Raw genomic sequence first — 22,723 nt, forward strand, 5'->3', positions numbered from 1 at the left:
CAAAATCAGTTTGAATACTACAATAAAAACACCTTAAAGTTAAAATTAAAAATAAAAAACTTGCATTCACCCTCCTACTACACCACACACAACATCTCCATAAAATGTATGCTGGGAGAAAACACGTAGGGGGAGCTATAAATTATTTATACTGTATTTTACTTAGATAAATAAAAATGCTCAAAAGTCATTACTTCTCCTGTCTTAACCCACTCTTGGGTTTGCTGCATGGCTGTCTTGGGGGCCCACAGTAGAATGCACATGATAATCTACTGAAATATGGAAAGAAATTATTAGAATGCTGTTTCCATTTTTTAAAACCTAAAATAAAAATTCATTTTACTAAAATATACAATAATGTACTAACACTGTCCCCCTCATATAAACTCCATAAGCAAGCATGTAATAGAGGACATACAAAAAATTTCACAGAAGGGATTCCTATATAAGAACATATGGAGGCTACCCCTTTAAACAAAAAAAGTAAATGGATCCCAAGAGACAGATTCTGGACTACATCAAATAATCAAAGAGAGAACCTATTCAGGGTGTTCAATATCCTACTTTGCTTACACAAATAAAGATTTTTTCATCTGCATCTGCATATTCCGTGAGATATAAGCAAACTTACCTCTTCCTGTACTCCACTGGTAGTAGTCAACTTGCTCCCATCAGTAATTGTGATAATTATTGCTGGCTCCAAGAAAAAAGGGTTTCTTCCCTAAAGTAAAAAAAAAAAAAAAACAAAAAAAAAAAAAACACACATTGATACTATTAGGATTCAGACACTGGCTTAATTTCTTTTTAGTAGGAGTCAATTCTCAGAACACAGCATATACTCCCTTCCTGTTAAAAAATTTTACACATAATATATACCTGCTTATTTAAAAACCGGTTCAGAAAAACTAAAATGGTTAACTCTGAAGAAGCAGGATTGAGTGGATTAATTTCTTTATATATTTTTATATTATTTTAATTTCACATTTAATTTTTACAATAAACATTTATATTAATATACCTAAAAGCACTTTTTAATTTATTAAGAGACTCTAATAGTTCAATTCTAATTAGACTTTTTTAGGTACTACAAATTACATTAAATAAAAGACTATTTTCTGAGAAACTTTCTTAAAGAGGAAGGCAATATTACCACGATCTTCAACTCTAAACAAAATGTCTAAGTAAGTAATTATGTATATGGGTGGAAAAACTACAAAAGTTAACTTCATGGCAATACTAGGGCTACAATAAACTTTGCAAAATTTAATAATTATCCAAGATGAAAAGTTAAAAATTAAGAATAGTAACCAAAAGAAAATGACTGGGAAGAACACTAAACAACAAAGAACACAATGGCACAGAGCTCTCAACGATTCTACACATAAGCTTTGTAAAACTTCAGTTCATTGAGCTCTCTGACCCACCCGAACTAAGTACTATGATCAGTTTCAAGTGACATCCTATGTAACAATAAGACAAAACTAAGACCAAAGGGTAGAAATGTCAAGAGCATAAACTTTATGCTTGAAATCAAAGGTATCAAACTCTCTGCTGCTAATGGCAGCAAATAGTAAATGAAGTTTTTTTGGACATGATATAGAACAATATATAATTTTAATGTAAATATGAATCTCCTGGAGATCTTGATAACATACAGTTTCTGATTCAGAAGTCTGGGATGGAGACTTAGATTCTGCATTTCTAACACGACCACAGGCTAGTAGACGCTAATGTCCACAAGCTACGCTTAGAATAACAACGTAGAATTACATGTATATAATATTCTATGATTCTATAGCCTTTGTCTTACATTTATAAAATTCCAAATTCCTAGTGTATTATAGTATATATTTATTGAATTCATACTAAGTACGTAAATACAATTTAATCATCATGTAGAGTAAATGTTTCGGGATTTTTGTTTTGTTTTGCTTTTCTGTTTACTTATTTGAAAGAGATTTTCCTCAAATGCTTACAATAAACAAGGCTGGGGTTAGGCTGGTCAGGAGCTGGGACATCGATCCTGGGCCCCCACATGGGTTGCAGGAAGCCAAGGACTGGCTCTATCATCTGCTGCCTCTCAAGGTGTGCTTTAGCAGGAAGCTGAATCAGAAGTAGAGCCAGGACTCAAACCTAGACACTACAATAAGGGATGCAGACACCCCAAGCTGCGACTTATAACTGCTCCACTATCCACCCACACCCAAATTAAATGTTTTGACCTAGCCATACAACTTAATGGAAAGTATATTTACTTTAGTCAAATGAACTTAAAATATGTTGGATATAATCTAGAAGATTTTGAGCATATTGCAGCATTAAGAGGTCACAAGAGTATCATAGGAAGAAAACATGACTTTTTATCCTATCTTCCTCTCTGCAACATGTTAAATGGAATGCATTTTAGGAAACATTACATTATACTATTTTGCCTTATGCCATTACCCCCAAAATGAATAGCCTCTAATAATTTAGGTCTTTCCATGAAACTAGAAACATGCTAAAATGCTTTTCCTTTTCCATGCTCACAACCTATCCAATTCTTACTCATTCTTTAAAGATTAGTTTAAGTCTTTCTCTTCTTGCATGAAGACTTCACTGGGTTACCCAGGCCCTCAGTAACAGCTCCTTTCTTCTCTAAATTCTAATAGTGGTAGCTTTCAAATTTTAAATTAAATAAATATGGGCCAGCGCTGTGGCACAGTGGATTAAAGCCCCAGCCTGCAGCACCAGCATCCAATATGGGCGTTGTGGTCATTTGGGGAGTGAACCAGAAGAATGGAAGACCTCTCTCTCTTCCTCTGGCTCTACCTCTCTCTGTAACGCTTTCAAATAAATAAAACTAAATGTTTAAAAAAATAAATTATAAAAAATTAAATAATATACATTCATGAAACCTTTATCACAGTGTAAATGAGCATTCACCAAACTCCACACGTAGCAATTCACAAATCTGTTGGGCTACAATGGTATTTAAAGGAGCACTGCCTCCTTCTGATGTCTACCCACTATCTACTGACCACACATTCATATTAGCTATTCAATTATTTATTGAGTGGCTATTTTAAATCAGGCATTGTGTTAGGTACATGATAGATCATCTCTACTCTTATGTATAATAAACATATGTACTTATAGTAATTATCTTCTTCCTCGGTCTCTACAATAACATTTTAGCCCAAAAACTGACAAGAGGGAACAACCAAAATATCAAATATCTTCTAAATAATTTTATCTTGCTCCTAATCTTAAAATAAAACTATTTTTGTTGACTGGTTGCCTCTCAAAAACAAATCAACAAAGCTCTTTAAAGTCCCCAAGGAAGGATCAAATATTTATAGTAGGGTCTTCTGTATAACTTCTTTTTACCCTAAATCAAAGTCAGATTTTCTGACCAAAAGCCTTGACATTCATCCAATTCTTATTCCTGTATAAGCACATTGAGAATTATTTTTCAGAATAATAATAATTATAATTTAAAAAACTTACCATATTAGACCTTTATGGATGATGATAACTATAAACTAATGCAGTTGGCTGTCCCCATCCATGGATACTGAACCCACAAACTAAAACAATCACAGATTGGAAAGATTTGGAAAAAAGAATTGAGTCTATACTAAACAAGTACAGACCTTTTTTCCTATAATTATGCCCTAAACAATACAGTACAACAACTTATTTATATAGCATTTTAACATGAGGTAGTATAAATAATCTAGAGATGATTTAAAGTATATGGGAGTGTATGTGTAGGTTTACATAAACACAACATTTTATTTAAGGGACTTGAACATCCACAGGTCTGGTAACTGCAGGGGTCCTGGAACCAATTCCCCATGACTACTGAGGGACAGCTGTACACACATTTTAAAAAATCATAATGCAGGGGCTGGTGCTATGGTATAGCAGGTAAAGCTACCGCCCACAGTGTCAGCATCCCATATGGACACCAGTTTGAATCCCAGCTGCTCCACTCCCTGCTAACACGCCTGAGAAGGTAATGGAAGATGGTCCAAGTGCTTGGGCCCCTGCACCCACGTAGGAGATTCAGAAGCTCCTGGCTCCTGGCTTCAGATCAGCTCAGCTCCAGCCATTGTGGCCATTTGGGAAGTGGACAGATCATCTCCCTCTCTGACTCTGCCTGCCTTTCAAATAAATAAATAAATCTAAAATAATAAAATAAAATGCATACAGATCAAGTTAAAATGTATTAAAACATAGCAGAGTCTGAATTATTCAGATTATTTAATCTAAATTTGAACACTAGAATCAAAGTTACCTTTTCTTAAGACAATAAAACAAAACTTTTAAGTTGAAACTTTATACTAGAGTTTTACACATAATACCATCTGTAGAGGCCGTGTTTGAAATTACTATAATGATCAGATTCTTAACAATAAAGCACTCAACATTATTTCATTTGACCATAAAAAGCTTGGTGAGGTAACACATTCAGGGAGATTAAATGCTGTTAACTACACACACCAGAACCTAAATAAGACTGTCGATTCAAAATCACACAGCCTTTCTTCATCTAAACGGCTGTCTAGGTAGCCCCAGAATTCTCTTGGACACAATTCTACAGCAACCTGACTGTGTAATATTCACCAAATAATGCATGGCAGTAACAACCAATTAGTTTTCTTAATATATTCTATCTGCAGTAAAAGTACCTATAATAGGACTGACAGTCCCTCTAATAGGTGGTTTTCTGTTCCATGATTTTCTACCATTTTTTAAATATATTAATCAATATTAAAAACAAACAAAAAAAAGACTGCAGGGCCCATCCCTACCTCCACTCCCTCCACCAAGCCCCTTTTCCCAAGAGACCAGCTGCCTCCACACCCACCCAACCCCCGCTTCGCCCCCTCCCCCAGGCCTGATTGCGAACTGCCAGTTCAGTTCACAGTGAAATACTAACCGCCAGAGTGTTCATGAGAATAAACTAAACAGCTTTGAAAAAAAAAAAGAAAAAAAAGCGCAATTACTTTATAAATTTTTATTCTGAGTATGTGTTTAAAGTCACTTGATGTAGGGCCAATGCACTAGAAGTTTCCTCGATATTCACCTTGTCAAAAAGTTACAAAGTCTTTATCATAATTTATAGTAAGCTATATACTTTCTAATTAAATTTTTTTAATTAAAAAAAAAAAAGTGCTGCTACATCAAAGGCAGCCAGTAGAGGGACTAGAAGTTTACTTTTGTCACTGGCAGAATAAACTCACAAGCTTCACTGTCAGACCAGTGATTCTTAGCATAAAGAAATCCAAACATATCCCTAAAAAATATAATGCAAAATAGTTGTAAAACATGTTCTGCATCTAGAGCTATTTCCTAATGGGAAATTTTTTCCATTTAGAAAAATCTGATTTCAGTGTTGGCCAAAAGCCTTAAGTAAAGGAATATTGCCACACAGTATTATAGAGTAAAAACTCACTTCACTTAAGATTTCCTATTATCATTCTCTCATCAATTGATTACCATGATGCTAATTCAATTAAGGCATAAAATCTCAGTGAGAAAATTTAAATTAAGGTAAGCAGATATTGTCCACCTCACTCACTTATTTACAAAAAAAGTTTCTCAATATTAAAACAAGTTACTTTGAAAATGTAAACAGAAGGTAATTTTCCCCAAATATAAGCTAATCTACATTCCAGATTCAAGACTGTTTCTACTCAAGAAAATGAAAATGGGGAGGGGAGCCTAGGACTCTTACTGCACCCTTAAGAGGCCATAACTAATCTGAAACAAAGGGAGAGCAGCCCTGAGCATTCAGTAAAACTTGTTTTTCTTCCAGTGCCAAGGCATTCCACCACGTGTGCCAGTTCTTTGAATAATCTGTAAAGCACAGTTAAGCACCTATGGGCACTACAATTTTCCCATGGCTTAAGACTTCTACTAAAGAGAAAAGTGCACCAAGAGTTAGCTCTCTGGCTCTCCTATCACATAACTTTCAGTTATACATATGTTTTATACTGGTCATGTGTTTTACTATATTCTAGAAAAGTGATGGTCAACAGAATTTAACAAATTAGACATTAAAATATATATCCCTAGGCCACAGATTAGCACCAAGTAAAAAACAAAAAAAATAGATAATACTTTGTGCTTTCTTCAATACAAAACTTCAGATTCAAATAAAAACCAGCAACACAACAAGCCAAAAGATGAAAAAGGTCACCTTAAGAGATAAGTACAACACTTACACATATACTGGACAAGCATGTCAGAGGACTGTTGTTTAAAACCTCCTAATGGTTACACTACTAGACTAGATCATCTCTAGGTTCCCTTCATTATTATCTTTGTAGGATCTACATAGACAGTAAAAATCTTAAAGAAATGAAATGTGTATTATCTACCCACTTTCCTCTACCAATATATGTGGCTATACGATAGGAGAAACTATCTCATATTCATTTAGAAACATTTCCTGATATTTGGTGATATAATTTGTCAAAATTCAGATTCCATAAAGCTAGTATTAAACTACAAAATATAAAAATGTTCTCCTACTTTAAGCTTAGTTCTAAAATTGCACAAATAAGATCCAATTCATATCCAAAAACTTATTAGTGATAAAATTACCAATAGTAACAGTTACTACTATATAAATTGAAGAAGCTTCTTTTAATTCATACTTTTCAAAGCAAGACAACCAGATGATTTCTTAGATCATATCTTTTCCTCTAATCAGTTCCATTTCCATTAATCCTCAAAAATAAGATCTAAGAAATTATAGTTTTGATGTGCTAGTTATATTTGTCTATTCACATTATTAATACTGTTAATTTTTTAAGGTATTTAAGGCAGTTCATTAAATTAGGGGGTGAACACACTATTAAACATTCTAAACAAAATATAATTATTGAAGTCATTAAAGGCCTGACAAATCTACATTAAAGTCAATATTCCAAAGTGAGAATTGGAAATTTTGTTTGTTTTAGAATTCAGCAATACTACTTTTACTGTTAAAATTTCAAATGGTGTGGTTGATCTTTTGATGTCAAACTTTAAAATATTCATCTTAAGAAATCAATCCTTTTGGAGGCCGGCTCTGTGGCATAGTGGGTTAACATCCTGGCCTGAAGCGAGAGCCTGCTGCTACTTCCGATCCAGCTCTCTGCTATGGCCTAGGAAAGCAGTAGAGGAAGGCCCAAGTCCTTGGGCCCCTGCACCCATGTGGGAGACCCAGAAGAAGCTCCTGGCACCTGGCTTCGGATTGGCACAGCTCCGGCCATTGCAGTCAACTGGGGAGTGAACCAGCAGATGGAAGACCTCTTTGTCTCTCTCTCTGCCTCTCTTCTCTCTGTGTAACTCTGATTTTCAAATAAATAAATCTTAAAAAGAAATTGCTTTTAAAATAATACCTTTGACTTATACATAAAACATCTCTGAAGGATATATTAGAAGCTGGTGAACCACGCATGCATTGCCTCTGAAGAATGTAAGTGAGCAACTGGATAACTTTTTATAAAGCTTCAACTCTTTTTAACCAAAGACTTTTATTATATATTCAAAACAACTATTCTCTAAAATGAAAATGTGCTTGATATGCCAAAATAAAACTTTAAAAAATCTGCTAGTGAATAAAAACCCAGTATTTTAAGATACATTAAATCTGTAACCATAGAAAACGTTTAAGATCCACCCCACCCGAAAGGGGCCAGAGCTGTGGTGTAGTGGGTAAAGCTGCCGCTTGCAGTGCCGGCATCCCATATGGGCGCCAGTTTGTCTCGGCTGCTCCACTTCCAATCCAGCTCTCTGCTGTGGCCTGGGAAAGCAGTAGAAGATGGCCCAGTCCTTGGGCCCCTGCATCCTCATGGGAGACCCAGAAGAAGCTCCTGGCTCCTGGCTTCGAAGGCGCAGTTCCAGCCGTTGTGGCCAACTGAGGAGTGAACAAGCGATGGAAGACCTTGCGACCTTTCGACCTCTCTCTGCCTCTCCTTCTCTGTGTAACTCTTTCAAATAAAAAATAAATCTTAAAGAAAAAAAAGATCTACCCTAAAATACGAGAATTTCTATTAATTTCATTATACAATTGTATATCAATTCTTTTATTTAAACATGTAATAATTCCTTATATTAAAAATATAATAGCATTAAAACCACATGGAATAAGACTTGAGCAAAAGTACAGGGAGGCAATCTTATATATTCTAATAAAATGACTAAGGAATACTATCCTAGAATTTGAATTAAATAATAAACCAAATAGTAATAATTCATGAAAAGAACTTGAGAAAACTGACAGTGTATTATTACCCACTTGTGTTGGTTGAAGGCCTACCTTAATTTAATTTGGTAAGACAAATACAAGATTAATTTCAGGGATTTTGCTTCATAAAAATAAAAGTAAATGTGGATTTTTAGTTTTCTAACAAAGAATTGATAGTAACTCAATTCAGTAAGATTTTTAAGGAATACCTTAAGTTCCTGTAAATCCACTAAGTTTACAGACTTGAGTAAAAGTTCCAGGAATCAATTCTTGTTAGATTCTGATTCAAACATTAAGTGATATTTGTGCTAAATACCTTCCCAAATGTTTACAGATTTTAAATTTTCAAAACAGATGACATTTTGAGAAACAAAAATCTAAGCATATAATATTGGGCTTCATCCTTTAAACACTTTGTTAAGGCTTCCTAACTATATATACAAATTCAGCAATGATTTTACCTTAGAAATATGCTCCAAGAAGCAAATATGGATGACTGTACAGAATCACTACATGTTTCAGAATATTACTTTACCTCATTAGGACATGACAAATTACCATTTTACATTAGGATTTGCACTCAATATAATCCAGTTTGGGATAAGACATTACTCATTCTGGATTCCTGTAAGATTTAAAATAAAAACCTCTTATTCTTTTTATTACCTCATTTAGGCCCAATCATCTGGATGCATTCTCAGGTTTTCTAACTTAACTGGTTTGAGAAAACTGTACAAGTAATATCAAATTTTTTATTCATTATTACGCGCCAAAGTACATAAATGACCAAGAACTATCACAACTCAGGCAGTGTCAGAGGCCACCAAGACATCATTTTACTAAGGACTGATGAAGGACTGTACCTTGTGTCTTGGAGACAGCCTCATGCAGCCAAACCTTTCACGGCACACTGCATACCTAATCATCTTCAACTCCTTATGTAAAACAATCCATTGTTTTGAATCCTTTCAAAATTCCATTTGGAAGTTTCCACTGTTGAAATCCCAGAATAATCACAAAACTTTGTTGATATTTTCTAATAACTAACCAGGGGCACTAGTTTTGAGACAGAGAAGTTTTCCTTTAATATGCCAGAATCAGTCCTGTTATGTACTAATTATAAAATGTATCACCGAATAATTAACATTACAACTTCTTTTTATCACATATTCAGAACTGTTTTCATAAACAATAAAGTTTTGTAGATGATATTCTTCCAAGGACCTTCATCACGAGTCCTACTTTTTTTTTTTTGACAGGCAGAGCGGACAGTGAGATAGAGAGAGAGAAAGGTCTTCCTTTTGCCGTTGGTTCACCCTCCAATGGCCGGCGCACTGCGCTGATCCGATGGCAGGCGCCAGGTGCTTCTCCTGGTCTCCCATGGGGTGCAGGGCCCAAAAACTTGGGCCATCCTCCTCTGCACTGCCTGGTCACAGCAGAGAGCTGGCCTGGAAGAGGGGCAACCGGGACAGAATCCGGCGCCCCGACCGGGACTAGAACCCGGTGTGCCGGCGCCGCTAGGCGGAGGATTAGCCTAGTGAGCCGCGGCGCCGGCCGAGTCCTACATTTTAATTGGGCAAAACTAATGGATGGAAAAATGTTAAAATGGCATACTGTTTTAAGGCATAGTTTTAAAAAAAAATCTCATCAGTTACCCTGCCTTTCAAATAAATAAAGTTAGAAAGAGGCAGGGACTTCATGGCAAAGCTGGTTAAGCCACTGCTTGGAACACCTGCATGCATTACATTATGGGAGTGCCAGTTCAAGTCCTGGCTATTCCGCTTCTGATCAGAGTCCTGCTAATGTGCCTGGAAAAAGGAGCAGATGATGGCCCACTTACATGGGCCCCTGTCACCTATGTGCGAGGCCAGGATGGAGTTCCTGGCTCCTGGCTTTTGGCCTGGCACAGCCCAGAGTGTTGTGGCCATTTGAAGAGTCAAACAGCAGATAAAGATCTGTCTCTCCCTCTCTCTAACTCTGCCTTTCAAACAAATGTTTTTTATTTTTTTTAAATAGTATATAGATAGGACTAGAATACATTTGTTAACACTAATCTCAAGATTAACATAAATTTGTCCTTTTGTTAAAAGGAATCTTCTTACAAGATTTTTAGGTTAACATGTTTCAGATACAATTCTCTCTCAATATACTAATAATCAAATTTCAAAGCACAGATGACCTAAAAAAAAAGAAATATCTTCATATAAAACAGCTTTCTCAGGCTAATCCTATTATATTTTTCCCCACATATATCTACAAGACAAATTATAAGAAAGATCATACCTTTTACATTTGACCTTTCTTCTGTACAGGAACATCTTCCCCTATATCCACCCCATTACAGCCATCACCAACTTGAATTCTAAAACATATAAAGTCCTAGAAATGGGCTCTTCTCTATATATCAAGTTAAAACATTTCTTTCTTTGAAAATCAAAAACATTAAAAAAAAAAAAAAGAATTTTCAGAGCCATCTTCAGAGCTTCAATTCAAAGCCAAAACCACCACGTGCTCCATGACAAGAAATTTTACTTCAGCTAAACCACTGCACAGCTATGCTAGCTGCTTCTCAAAGATACATGTCAGGTTACGGGACAATTTTACCATTTTTTGTATAAAGTTTCAGATCAGAAAGCTTTTAGCCTGTAAGTGTTTACCACAATATTGGGATGGCGGTCATCTACACCTGAATCTTACCAGATGACAGGCACTGTGCTGGGTGATTCACAATTAGTATTTCAAAATCCTTCGAAAATTAAGGATGAGAAACTTGAACCTCAGAGAGGTTAAAGGACTTATCAAAACATCATAGGTTGGTGAGTGGCAGGGCCAAGCATAGCTAGTTCTTTAAGAAAGCAGTTCTTTGAATATCACCACTGCTTGTTCAAAAATAAAAACAGCAGGATACAAAAAAACTCTGTACCTATAATTTCAATACTTAAAATTCAAACAGAAATTCACCAAAAGGATAACAGGTTGTGTTACAACAATAAACTGTTACATATCACTAAATCTTCACCACCATCCTGCAAGATACATCCTATCTTTTATTTTCCTAATGGGGAAACTGAAGCTGAGAGGTTATATATCTTGGCATACGTAGATTAAGAATTCATAAATTGAGCCAGAGTTTTCTGAATCGTTAGCTATAATGCTCAAAAATTTTCAAAAACTTCTTTAAGTCAAAGAAAAACATGGTAGTTAACTAAGTGTAAAACTGTCCAGATGAAAAGTTATGATCTATAGTCCTAACATTAGCTGGCATACTACATTGGAAAAGTAAACTATTATCAGAAATGTTAATTATGAAATACACAATCAAAAAGTACACTAAGTATCTACATATAATGGAATCTAGGCCTTTAAAAAACAATGTATGAAAATCCTATCCACTATGCTCTCATTCTTACTCTTTTTTCTAAACAAGGGGGAAGAAGGAATCCAACAGAGGCTGATAATGTAACAAACAGCATTTAGATAGAATGTTACAAAAAGGCTAACTGTAACATAATGTCAAAATGAAATGACTGATTTTTCAACAGGAATTGAGAGAATTTATATTGTACAACTTACAGACACAACTCAAGAAAGTAACTCAGATCTACTGGTTCTATCTCTATATAAAATTTATTCCTAAATAATATAAAAATTACTAACAAAATCTGTAACTACTGTTCCACAAATAAATCATTTAAAATATCTTATAAATATGAAGTAATAAGTATGTTAGCCTTCCTGGGCCTTACTTTCTCAACCTATAAAATGATGAAAAATGAAGTTAATTTCTAGCATCACATTATTCTAAAGCTCTATAAAATATGTGAAACACAGAAAATCTAATGAAAAGTTCTGTCAATGGATACAAATTACAATGTTTTCTTCAAGAATATATATAAAAATTCACTGAGGCTGACGTTGTGGAGCAGTGGGTTAAGCTACTGTCTGCGATGCTGACATCCCACATGAACACCAGTTCAAACACAGGCTGCTCCACTTCCACAGCAATTTCCTGCTGTGATCCTGGCAAAGTAGCAGAAGATGGCCCACATGCTTGGGCCCCTGCCACTCCTGTGGGAAACCCAGATGGAGTTCCAGACTCCTGGCTTTGGCCTGGCCTAGCTCTGGTTATTGCAGACATTTGGAGAGCGAATCCTTATATGGAAGACCTCTCTCTCTTCTCTGGCTCTCTCTCTCTCTCTGTAACTCTGACTTTCAAATAAATAAATTAAGCAAATAAATCCTTTTTAAAAATCACGAAGCTTCACACTTACAATTTGTGATTTTAAACTACATCTAAATTAAAAAGTTGGGGGACATAAATCAGGGAAAAAACAAATCAAGACAAATTCATTTTAAAATTCAGTATTCATTTATAGTCTAGCAACCATGTCTAAATTATATATGTTAATAAGAGCAAGCAAAAATAAAATAAGTTACTTTTTAAATTTTAAACAAAGGAACACAGGGCTAGTATATAAAAACCATACAAAGACATTTTACTAAGAATACAGATTTGAGTGATGGGTATAATGGCTGAAAACAACTTTTAAGTATTTAGAAAACATTTCAAATTATAAAATAGTATATAATCTCTTTGGAGAACTCCAAGACATGAACACAGCTCAACAATTCTTTTAGTCTATTCTAATCACAAATAGCCTTAGGTCTATTCAAAATACTTGAATAAGTGAAAAATTCTTTCATTCAAATATTAAATTTGTTCCTGGTCTTTTAATTTACTCCATATAATTTAGTACATAATTATTCACATTCTCTTATATGAAAATAAAATAAAACTTTTATTTTTGCCTTTTGTACTTAGGACTTGTTTCGGATAGTTTTTAATTAAGAATGCAATGTCCTTAGAATATTATTTTTCATTTTCTTTTGAAAGATCATAACCCAGAAATAGTAATTCTTTAGAAACCAGTATTTAATGAATAAAATTATTTAGAAATGTTATGGCAAGTATTCTGAAGAAAAATTTCAAGCCATGAAATATTTTTCACTTAAACTGCCACTATTCAATGTTCAAAAGGAAATCAATCATATCCATTTGATGCTACTCTGAGCTTACTCAAATCTTACATAAATATTCTTTGATTCACCCAACAGAAGGGCTCCTAAAAGGTTCCCTGAAAACCAAACTCACCCTGAACGCACCAGGGGGAGCTCCCTATTTGAAAGAATCCTAAAACACATGCTTTTGTCACAGCAGTGTTACCAGCAAAAAATGACTTTTTGATTTGTCTGGTAAACTATTCAGATCCAGTTTTCATTTAATCGGTCTTTTTAAAAACACCATCCCTGTTCTTTAAAGTTTGCTATCATTTAACATATTTCTTCTAAAATACCACACCATGCTTATCAATTATTGCTGGTATAACTTTGATCAAGTTACATTAGTTATTTTTCTTTCATATCTACTTTCCTTAGGATGAAATAAAAAGCCCAAGGCAAAATATACACTTAAAATGCTAATAAAATTAGCTTTAAATACCATTAGATTTTTATAATGGAATTTCAAATATAAAACTGAAAATACACAAAAGTAGAAGTAAACTAATCTTTTGGGAAAAAAGTATGCTTTGTATCTATTGAGCACTTTGTAAAGTACATCTTAAATATGCCAACCTACTTAAATCTCTCATCGACTCTACTAAAGGGTACAATGACTTCTTGACTACCCATTTGGAATAGGAAGCAGAGGTACAGAGTGGTAATGTAATTCCCAATGTTATATGGTAATTCAATGGCAAGGTCAAGATTGGGATTCCAATTCTCACATTTCTGCAGAATGCTCTTCTCTTAACAAAGATGGAAGGAAAACATTAAGTTTGACTACAGAGTCCTCTATCCATCAATTGTCAAAAATACTTTTTAGGTAGCTTAAAAGTTCAGGGACTTGCCAAGACTGTTCAGTGGAGAAGGGGCAGGCTCTTCAACAAACGGTGATGAAGAAGTTATATATCAACTCATATTTTGATTAGATTTCTATCAGGTTAAATACCTAAACATAAGGTCAAAAAACGACAAAACGTTTTAAAAATATGAAAAAAACTCCAGAGACACTGAAATTAATAATAACTTTGTGACTGACAACAAAAGTACAGGTAAAAAAAGTAAATTGGACTATATCAAAATTAAAAATTTATGTGTATCAAAAGACAGAACAAAATAGGCAATGTAGAGAATGGGAGATAATTTATGCAAATAATATATCTGATAAAGAGTTAATATTCAGATATAAAAGAATTTTTATAACATCAACAAAACATTTTAAAACTGACTAAAGGACTTGAATAGACATTTCTCCCAAGGCAGTATATATATGGCCAAAAAATATGAAGATGTTCAAAATAAATAATTCAGAGAAAATAAAAACACAATTAACTATCACCTCACATCCATTAGGATGGCTTTAAAAAAAAAAAAAAAGCAGTAGGGGCAGGCACTGTGGCATAGCAGGTAAAGCCACCTGCAGTGATGGCATCCCACATGGACGCCGGTTCTCGGTTGTTCCACTTCTGATCCAGCTTTCTGCTATGGCTTGGGAAAGCAGTGGAGGATGGCCTAAGTCTTTGGGTATCTGCACCCACATGGGAGATCCAAAAGAAGCTCCTGGCTCCTGGCTTCAGATCTGCCCAGCTCCACTCGTTGTGGCCATTTGGGGAGTGAACCAGGGGATGAAAGACCTTTCTCTCTCTGCCTCTGCTGCTCTGCAATTCTGCCTTTCAAATTAAAAAAAAAGTGTTGACAAGGATGTAAAGTGACCCTTATGTGTTGTTGGTCAGAATGTGATGTAGCTGTTAGGGAAAACAGTATGGTACATCATCAAATAATTAAAATCAGTGTATCATCCAGGAACTCCACTTCGGGGTGTATATTCGAAAGTACTGAAAGCAGGATCTCAATGAGATTTGTGCACCCCTGGGGCCAGCGCAGAGGCGCAGCAGGTTAAAGCCCTGGCCTGAAGCTCCAGCATCCCGTATGGGATGGATTCTAGTCCCGGCTGCTCCTCTTCCAATCCAGCTCTCTGCTGTGGCCTGGGAAAGCAGTGGAAGATGGCCCAAGTCTTTGGTGCCCTGCACCCACGTGGGAGACCCAGAAGAAGCTCCTGGCTCCTGGCTTCGGATCAGTGCAGCTCCGGCCGTTGCGGCCATCTGGGGAGTGAACCAGCGGATGGAAGACCTCTCTCTCTGCCTCTACCTCTCTCTGTAACTCTTTCAAATAAATAAAATAAATCTTAAAAAAAAAAAAATTGTGCACCCATGTTCACTGCAGCATTATTCACAAAGGCCAAGGGGCGGAAGCAACCAAAGAGACCATCAACAGATGAGTGGATAAGCAAAATGTAGTATATACATACAATAAAACATAATTTATTTAGCCTCAAACACAAAGAAAATCTGACACAGCTACTACATGGGCCTTGATGGTACTAAACTAAGTGAAATAAGCCAAGTCACAAAATGACAGTCATCAGTGTCTGTGGGAATGGGTTCCAGGTTCCACCATGGATACCAAAATCCAAGGATGCCCATACAACCTATGCACATCCTTCCATGTAAGTTAATAATCTTTAAGTTACTTTCATACCTAATACCATCTAACTGTTCCATATATAATCATTGTGGGAATAATAACAAGGAAAATTTTGCATAAAATCTGTACAGACGCAACTTTTTATCAAATATTTTCTATCCGCAGTTGCTTGAATCCATTGATGTGGAACCTGCAAATATGAAAGGCCAACTGGATGGCATGATTCCACTTTTGTTGGGGATCTAGAGTGGTCAAAAAGTTACTGCCATGGGCTAGGTGGGCAGAGAGGGAAGGAATATCTATACTTAATGTGCAGAGTTGCAATTTTGCAAGACAAAAATATTCTGGATACTGGCTGTACAACAATGTGAAAATACAAAGGTACTTTAAAAAGTCTCTGGGAAAATGGAATTAAAAGATGCCTATTTTTTTGTACAAAAAAAATTGAAATCTATGTATAGTTTTTTCATTACAGACATTTTCCATAAACTTTCTGAAGACCCCCTCATCTTAACACTACTGACCCACACACATAAAACTGGTTAATACATTTTTTTGTCACATGTTTTTCCAACTTTTTTTTTAATTAAGGGACTTAAATTTACAAAATGTTATTCACCAGTGTTTCCAGTTCACAGTCAGGCCAGTATGACCAGGTTTAGTAATCTACTTTCTTTTGAAAAGATGTCTATAGCTTAATAAATACCAAATTCTTAGTTGATAGCTTTAGGGAACCCAAATGGGAATCATGTTTTCACTACTTCACCTGCCAACATTAAAAGAGAAGCCTGTATTTTCAACCACTTTAGTTCTGAATGAGAACTACTTGGGTTAAGGGAAAACAAAGTAGTCATATTAGAACTCTACCTGGAGTATCTGCTAAATTTATAAACACATCTTTATGCTGAAAAATAAAGTTTGTTAAAGTTATTCTCCCCAAGATCTTATCTATCTAAAAGTCACCATTTCCAATGAAAATCCTCAAGAAATTAAGCACATTTTATCTCCATTTACGATACTGGTCATGGATTATCTTCACTAAGGGCACTTAATAAATCGGTACCATTCTAAGTCCTGAAACAATCTATTCCTTACTAGTATCCTGACAAGTAAGGGTGTGGAGTCAGACCAGTGACAAAATAAAATTACAGGCAAGAACAAGATTTAGCAGCTAATTCAAAATGGAAATTAACTTTCCAAAGAAAGAAATGATAATGTTAAAAACATCGAGGGAAAAACAGAAAAATCTGGAACAACATGAAAATAAAATATACTTAACAAAGTTTTAATGAAAGCCCTAAAAATTCATACATTTACTAATTTTGTAAACTAATACTGGTTCCGATTTTCGGTGACTCTCAAATGATCAGCATTATTTGAAACTGTTGAACATGTGAAAAAATGTCAAATTTATCTGCAATGATAAGCAATTTAATAAGATAGTGCTAGAAAGGAAAAGATTAGAGGCTATACATTGTTTCCTGACTGTAGAAATGTCAGCAAATGGCATTGATTTTTAAAATTAAATATTTATAGGGACTTCTATCAGTAAAAAAAATTTTAGTGGGCTATCCAAAATGCTTGAGGAAAACTTTGAACAAGAATTGTTCTTCTTTCTCAGCTACTTTTCTTTACAGATGCCCTATGAATTCTGTAGCACTCTAGTTAATCTCAAAAATGTATTTGTGCGTATGCTACTAAATTAACAGGTGTAATAGACATTAATACTCTTGTAATTCTGTAATTGATTATGGAAAATCACATATGTGCATGTGTGTGTGGGGCTGGAAGATTATCTAGGTAAATATACAAGTAGATACACATTAACCTATATTTAGACTTTTAAAAAATAATTGTATAAACTTTTCTAAATGCTCTATAAAATAGACAGGCTGTCTTCCATCTAACTCACCTTTTCTTATTTCCTTCACTACCTGAGATTACATACATGTGGTTGGTACTGTGGGTTCCACAGTTCTTAGTATACAGGGGAAGTATTTATGTAAAACACTGAGGTTATAGAACGAAGGTATTCCATAGAAAACAAGTAGATACAAAGTGCTTTTACAAAGAACACATGAATGGTGTGTAGTATTAAATATTTTGAGGCATCCAAAATTCCTGACCATTTATCTCTGCTTGTGAATAAAAAATGTGAAATATTTAAATGAATGTGATAAAATTTTATGATGAGAAAAAAATCTTCTAGAAAGATATTTTCTTCTAATCAAAAACTTTACTCATTTTGTTCAGAGATTCAGGCTTCTTCAATTACTTTAATGTTAGTGTCATTTTTATGTACCAATCAGGATATAAGCATTAGTATTACTTCTTGCATCTTTGTTCATTCATCAAAATAACTGAGCATTATCCCTCCCTGTTGATGACTTAATAAGCCCTAAAATGCAAAAACATCCCAATCTCCAGGCTCTTCTCTTGGTCAAAGAAGTAGCAACAGCATAGAAGGACCACCTTCACCCTCAAAGTTTTTATAAGCTTTACAGACAAAAACTAAAGTGTTCTCTGTGGAAGATGGCAACTGGAGAAAGAAAATACAGGGGTAAGTTCCAAACGTCCTCAGGCTTCCATTAGGAGCAGTTCTCTAAGGAAGTATCCCAAGGAATATTTTGAATATTGAGGCGAATGTGTCCAAATACTTTTCCTACTAGACATGTGATGCAGAACAAGAAGAAACAAATAGTTCTGCTATATACTGACAATCTAGTCAGCTAACCAAATAATGGCTACTTTTGAATGTGTCTTTGAACGCAAAGCAGTTTAAAGTTTTAGCAGTGAAAGACTGTATACCTTCTACCCAACAAAGGAATATGAGAAGGAAAAAAATCCATTGTAATTTTTACAGAAACAAACCCAAAAGTTCATGGCAAGCTTAGTTCAAGGCTAAGTTATTAAGAGTTCAAAACAGAGCAACACAGACAAAAGCTAAAGTGATAAGAAAATACATATTTACCTAATTAAATGATGGAAGTGCAATCTGGCAAATGGTTCTAAATAGCAATGTATACTGTAATTGCTTTGGGACTAAATTCAACCATTTCTAAAGTTGCTTAGGGGCTCAACAGTTATCCCCGGGAAGAAAGTCATAAAAACTTCTAAAACAGAAACAATTCTGCTTCCAGAAATGTGCAAAACTCATGCAAAGGGTGTACAACGGAACTTGAGAAAAACCACCCCTAAATGCACAATTTTAATAGTGCTTTGTACTACAATGAAAGACTTGAACTCTTTTGTGTATAATATTCTGTGCTTATGAATAACACTACACATTCTTCAGTATCTTTTTAATTCTAAGATAACAATATCCTAAAAAGTCATATGGATCACCTTGCGTTATTCCTTAGTGAACCATCATTGTGATTCAAAGCTTCTCTCACACTCAGATACAAGTGCTATACAGAGACAGCAGGTCAAGGAAGCTCTGTCCTATTTTCCAGACAGCCTTGTTTTCCTTGATGGTTTGGAGATTTAGACTTTGTTTTTCTAATTAGGAAAAGTAAAAACTCTGGATTCTGGACCTGTAATTTAATTCAGACTTTCTCTTGCAATAATTGCTAATTAGAAAAAATCGTAATGTACTCAGCCAGTTATTGTGCTTCCATAAAAATCTTACCTTTGAGAGAACTCACACAATACTAGAACACAGGGTTAAGTTAAACCCTGATGCAACCAACAGGATAATTCCCTCTGCCATGTTTACTAAGATGGAAATGAAAACCACTGACAACTAAGTCCAACTTGGCCACCGCTAAAGCTGCACACCTGCCTGAGGATGGAGGAGCAGAGCAACTGAGGATGCTGAGGTGCGAGGTCTTCCTGGCCTGTCTCCCGTGAACTTTCAAGGAATGAAAACCACATTCACATTAAACTCTACAGCAAAGACTTCAGATTCTACTTCTGAATACAAATGCCTTTTAAGGGAAAAGAAACTAAGGGATATAAAACCATGCACAGTAAGTCGGAGCTTCACCTTTGTACTATGTGCATACTGTATTTTACTCTGAAATGTTCCACACTTGCACTTCACCTTAGATAGTTTGGGACTGGGCTGTTTTCTTTTTCCCCACAAGAAAAATCAACTATTTTTCCACTTTTAATATTCAACCTACCTGCCCATAGTTGTCTATGCCAGTTACTAATCTATTTAAATTTAATAAATCAAAAGCTGTCCTTAGGGATTGGCCAAGAGTCGTAAGTCCTTCAGCCTGAAGGTTTTTCAGTTCATTCATAAACGTTGCATGGTTTTCTTTCCATCCGGCCTGAAAAGAAAAACGTGAGAATTTTTTTTTCTTCCTGTAACGCTAAATGCACACGGCCAGCCGTTACAATCTGACGTGCACCATGTAGCTGCTTCACTTTGGGTTGACATGGTTGGGTTAACGTGTTAATACTGTTATCGCTGCTGAGGAAACTCTCTGCCAAAGGTAGCCGGCAAGCAACCGGCCTGCTCTACAGCTTTTGGTAGCCAGCAGCCTGCACACTTTCTAACTTCACACTGGGAAATCTACTACCTAATCTAACACTCAAAATGTGGGGATGCAAACGTCCTAGGGGCAGGCGGCCGGGAGCGGCACTTGGGAAGTTAACCTCCAGCAGCCCTCCCAGGGCGAATCCGAGCAGCCCCAGCCTCGCAGCCCCCTTCGGCGCGCCTGATTCCCCTTTAATGCAAACCGGGGCTCGGCGCGGCCGGGCCCGGCTGTCACTCGGGCTAACTTGAATAAATATCCCCCACAGTTCATTGCTGCCGCTCACGCCGCGGAGGGGAAATGTCGGCCATGTTGATCGCAGCGCCGCCGCCGCCGCCGCTGCCGCCGCGGGGCCGGGCCGGGCCGGGGAGGGGACGGCGGTGGCCCGGCGAGTCCGCGCCGCGCCGGGACGCTCCCGAGCGGGGGAGGGGGGTGGGAGCCCGCAGGGGAAGGGCCCTCCGCCCCGGGAGCGCAGCGGGTGGGGGAGGGGAGCATAATGAAGGGTGAATGGGGGGGCGGGGAGGGCGAGCGAGGAAGGAACAGGGAAGGGAAGGAAGGGAAGGGGGAGGGCGAGGGCTGTTACCTTGATAGCATAGGGCGGCTCTTCGAAAGTGACCAGCATATACCTGTCTCCTCTGCTGGCAGGGTCCCGGGCACGGAGCTGCGGGCCGGGAGGAGGAACGGGGCGGGCGAGAGGGAAGCAGAGAGGCGAGGTTACGAGGCGAAGAAGGGGCGCCCAGCGTCCCCCGCCGCCCCCCACAGTATCCGCACACGCAGCGGCCACCCCTCCACGCCGCCCCACACACACCGATCGCTCCCTACACACCAGCCCCGGGGCCGGAGCCCGGGCCCGGGCCGAGCCCGGCTCGCAGCGCCCGCCCGCCCGCCCGCCCGCGCGGTGGGGGAGGGGGTCCCGGAGCCCGGCAGCTCCCGCAGTCAGGTCCCCGACACCCCCGCCCCGCCGCCCCCAGCCGCCCTCCCCCACCCTGCCGCCCGCGGGCCGCCGGGCCGGGGTCGCCGCCCCGGGCTCGGTCAGTCGGTACCTTCATGAAGGTCTCTACCGCGCCTTTGGCCGTGTCCAGGTAGGTGGTGCCCAGATGGCTGCGCTGGTTCATAGAGGCAGACGTGTCTATCAGGAACAGTAAGATGGGCATAGTGCTGGCCGGGGACACCGGGGCCCGAGGTGGTGGAGAAAGAGGAGATGGTAGAGGTGGAGGCGCCGGTGGCGGCGGCAGTCGCCGCCGCTACGCGGGGCGGGGGAGCGCGGCCCCCGGGAGGAAAACACCGTCTGGGTCTTTCCTCCGGCTGCGGGGAGTTTCTCCCCCGATAGTTGAGAGGAAACTCCCCAGACCCAGTCCTCCCCGTCGTACCCCCGCCTCCGCCTCCTCCTGCCTGCCTGCCCGCTGGGGCGGGCGCCCGGCCGTCTGTCTGTCGGTCCGTCCCCCCCGCCTCGGGGGTCCCGTCCCCGCTCCCGGCCCCTGTGTGTGTCCCAGCGGGAGACGGGCCTGGCTCCCCCACCCCACCCCCGGTGCAGGGAGTGGGGACCTGGGAGCTGGCGAAGAGGGGAGTGGGCTGAGGGGAGATTGGCCCTGGGGCTGTTGGGAGAAGTTTCAGGGACTCCCTCCGCACCCCGGCGGTGTCACCACTTTCTCAGCCCCTCTCGCTACTGAAGCGCTTTTCTCTCTCACACTCCGGTTTTAACTCGGGTAGGGGCTGCGGGGGCTCCGCCCCCTGACACGTCCCCGGGCCACGTGACGCACCGCCCCGCAGCTCCATTGGCTAATCCCGAGGCTCTTATTAGCATATTCAAACAGGTCAGGGGCGGGGGCTGCTTGTAGGCCGGCTCTGAGGGTTGTTATCGAGCATGCGCGGAGGCGGGGCGTCGGGTGCGCGCGAGAGCGAGCGCGAGGGACGAGCAGGCGGGCCGTCGCGGAGGCGGGCTCTGGGAAGGGGCGGGGACTGGCTTCGGAAGGACCGCGAGGTGGGGGGCGGGGGCTGCGTCGGCGCGCGCAGGGCGGCCGCCACTGTGAGCCTGCGCGTCAGGGCCACTGGCCTCTCCTTGGCTGTTGGAGGTGACAGGGGTCGGAGGAAGGCAAATGGAGATTGTCCTCAGCTCGCCCTCCGAGGTCGCTGGTAACGTGGACGACCGAGGAGGGCTGAGTAAAGTGAACACACACTCGGTTAAGGGCAGGGGGCAGGCCCGCGGCCGCCCTCGCGAGGAAGGCTCGGGACCCGCGGTGGCGGGAGGAGGTTCCCGGGCCTGGGAGGGCCGGCCCAGCGCGGGCGGGCCCGGGGCGGGGGAGGGGAAGTGAGAGGTTGTTTATGACCGGGGACTAATCGCGGCGAGTCACACCGCTCCCGCTGGGGAGTGGGCCCGAGGGCCTCGCCTCGCCCGGATCCTCGGGCGCTGCGGGGGCGACGGCCGAAGGCTGAGGGCGGCGCTCGGCAGACCCGGAGCCTTGCCGTC

General features: G+C 39.1%; 1 protein-coding gene across 4 annotated transcripts in view; it reads right to left on the reverse strand.

The window, feature by feature from the left end:
- Positions 1-21,995, reverse strand: part of INTS6 (integrator complex subunit 6) — a 104,952-nt gene extending 82,957 nt beyond the window's left edge. The window contains exons 1-5 of one of the 4 annotated variants that reach the window (XM_051832219.2): positions 21,886-21,995; positions 21,300-21,385; positions 20,840-20,917; positions 19,900-20,049; positions 632-721 (exon numbers count right to left, since the gene is read on the reverse strand). In XM_051832219.2, the coding sequence (XP_051688179.2) occupies positions 632-721; positions 19,900-20,049; positions 20,840-20,917; positions 21,300-21,371 (390 nt within the window). In that variant the 5' untranslated portion in view covers positions 21,372-21,385; positions 21,886-21,995. Of the gene's footprint in view, positions 1-631; positions 722-19,899; positions 20,050-20,839; positions 20,918-21,064; positions 21,155-21,299 lie in introns of those variants that run through there. The other 3 variants (XM_051832218.2, XM_051832220.2, XM_051832222.2) reach the window with 3 other exon arrangements.
- Between the last annotated feature and the right edge of the window lie 728 nt (positions 21,996-22,723).

This window comes from Oryctolagus cuniculus, chromosome 9 (assembly GCF_964237555.1).
Source record: "Oryctolagus cuniculus chromosome 9, mOryCun1.1, whole genome shotgun sequence".
Classification (NCBI taxonomy): Eukaryota; Metazoa; Chordata; class Mammalia; order Lagomorpha; family Leporidae; genus Oryctolagus; species Oryctolagus cuniculus.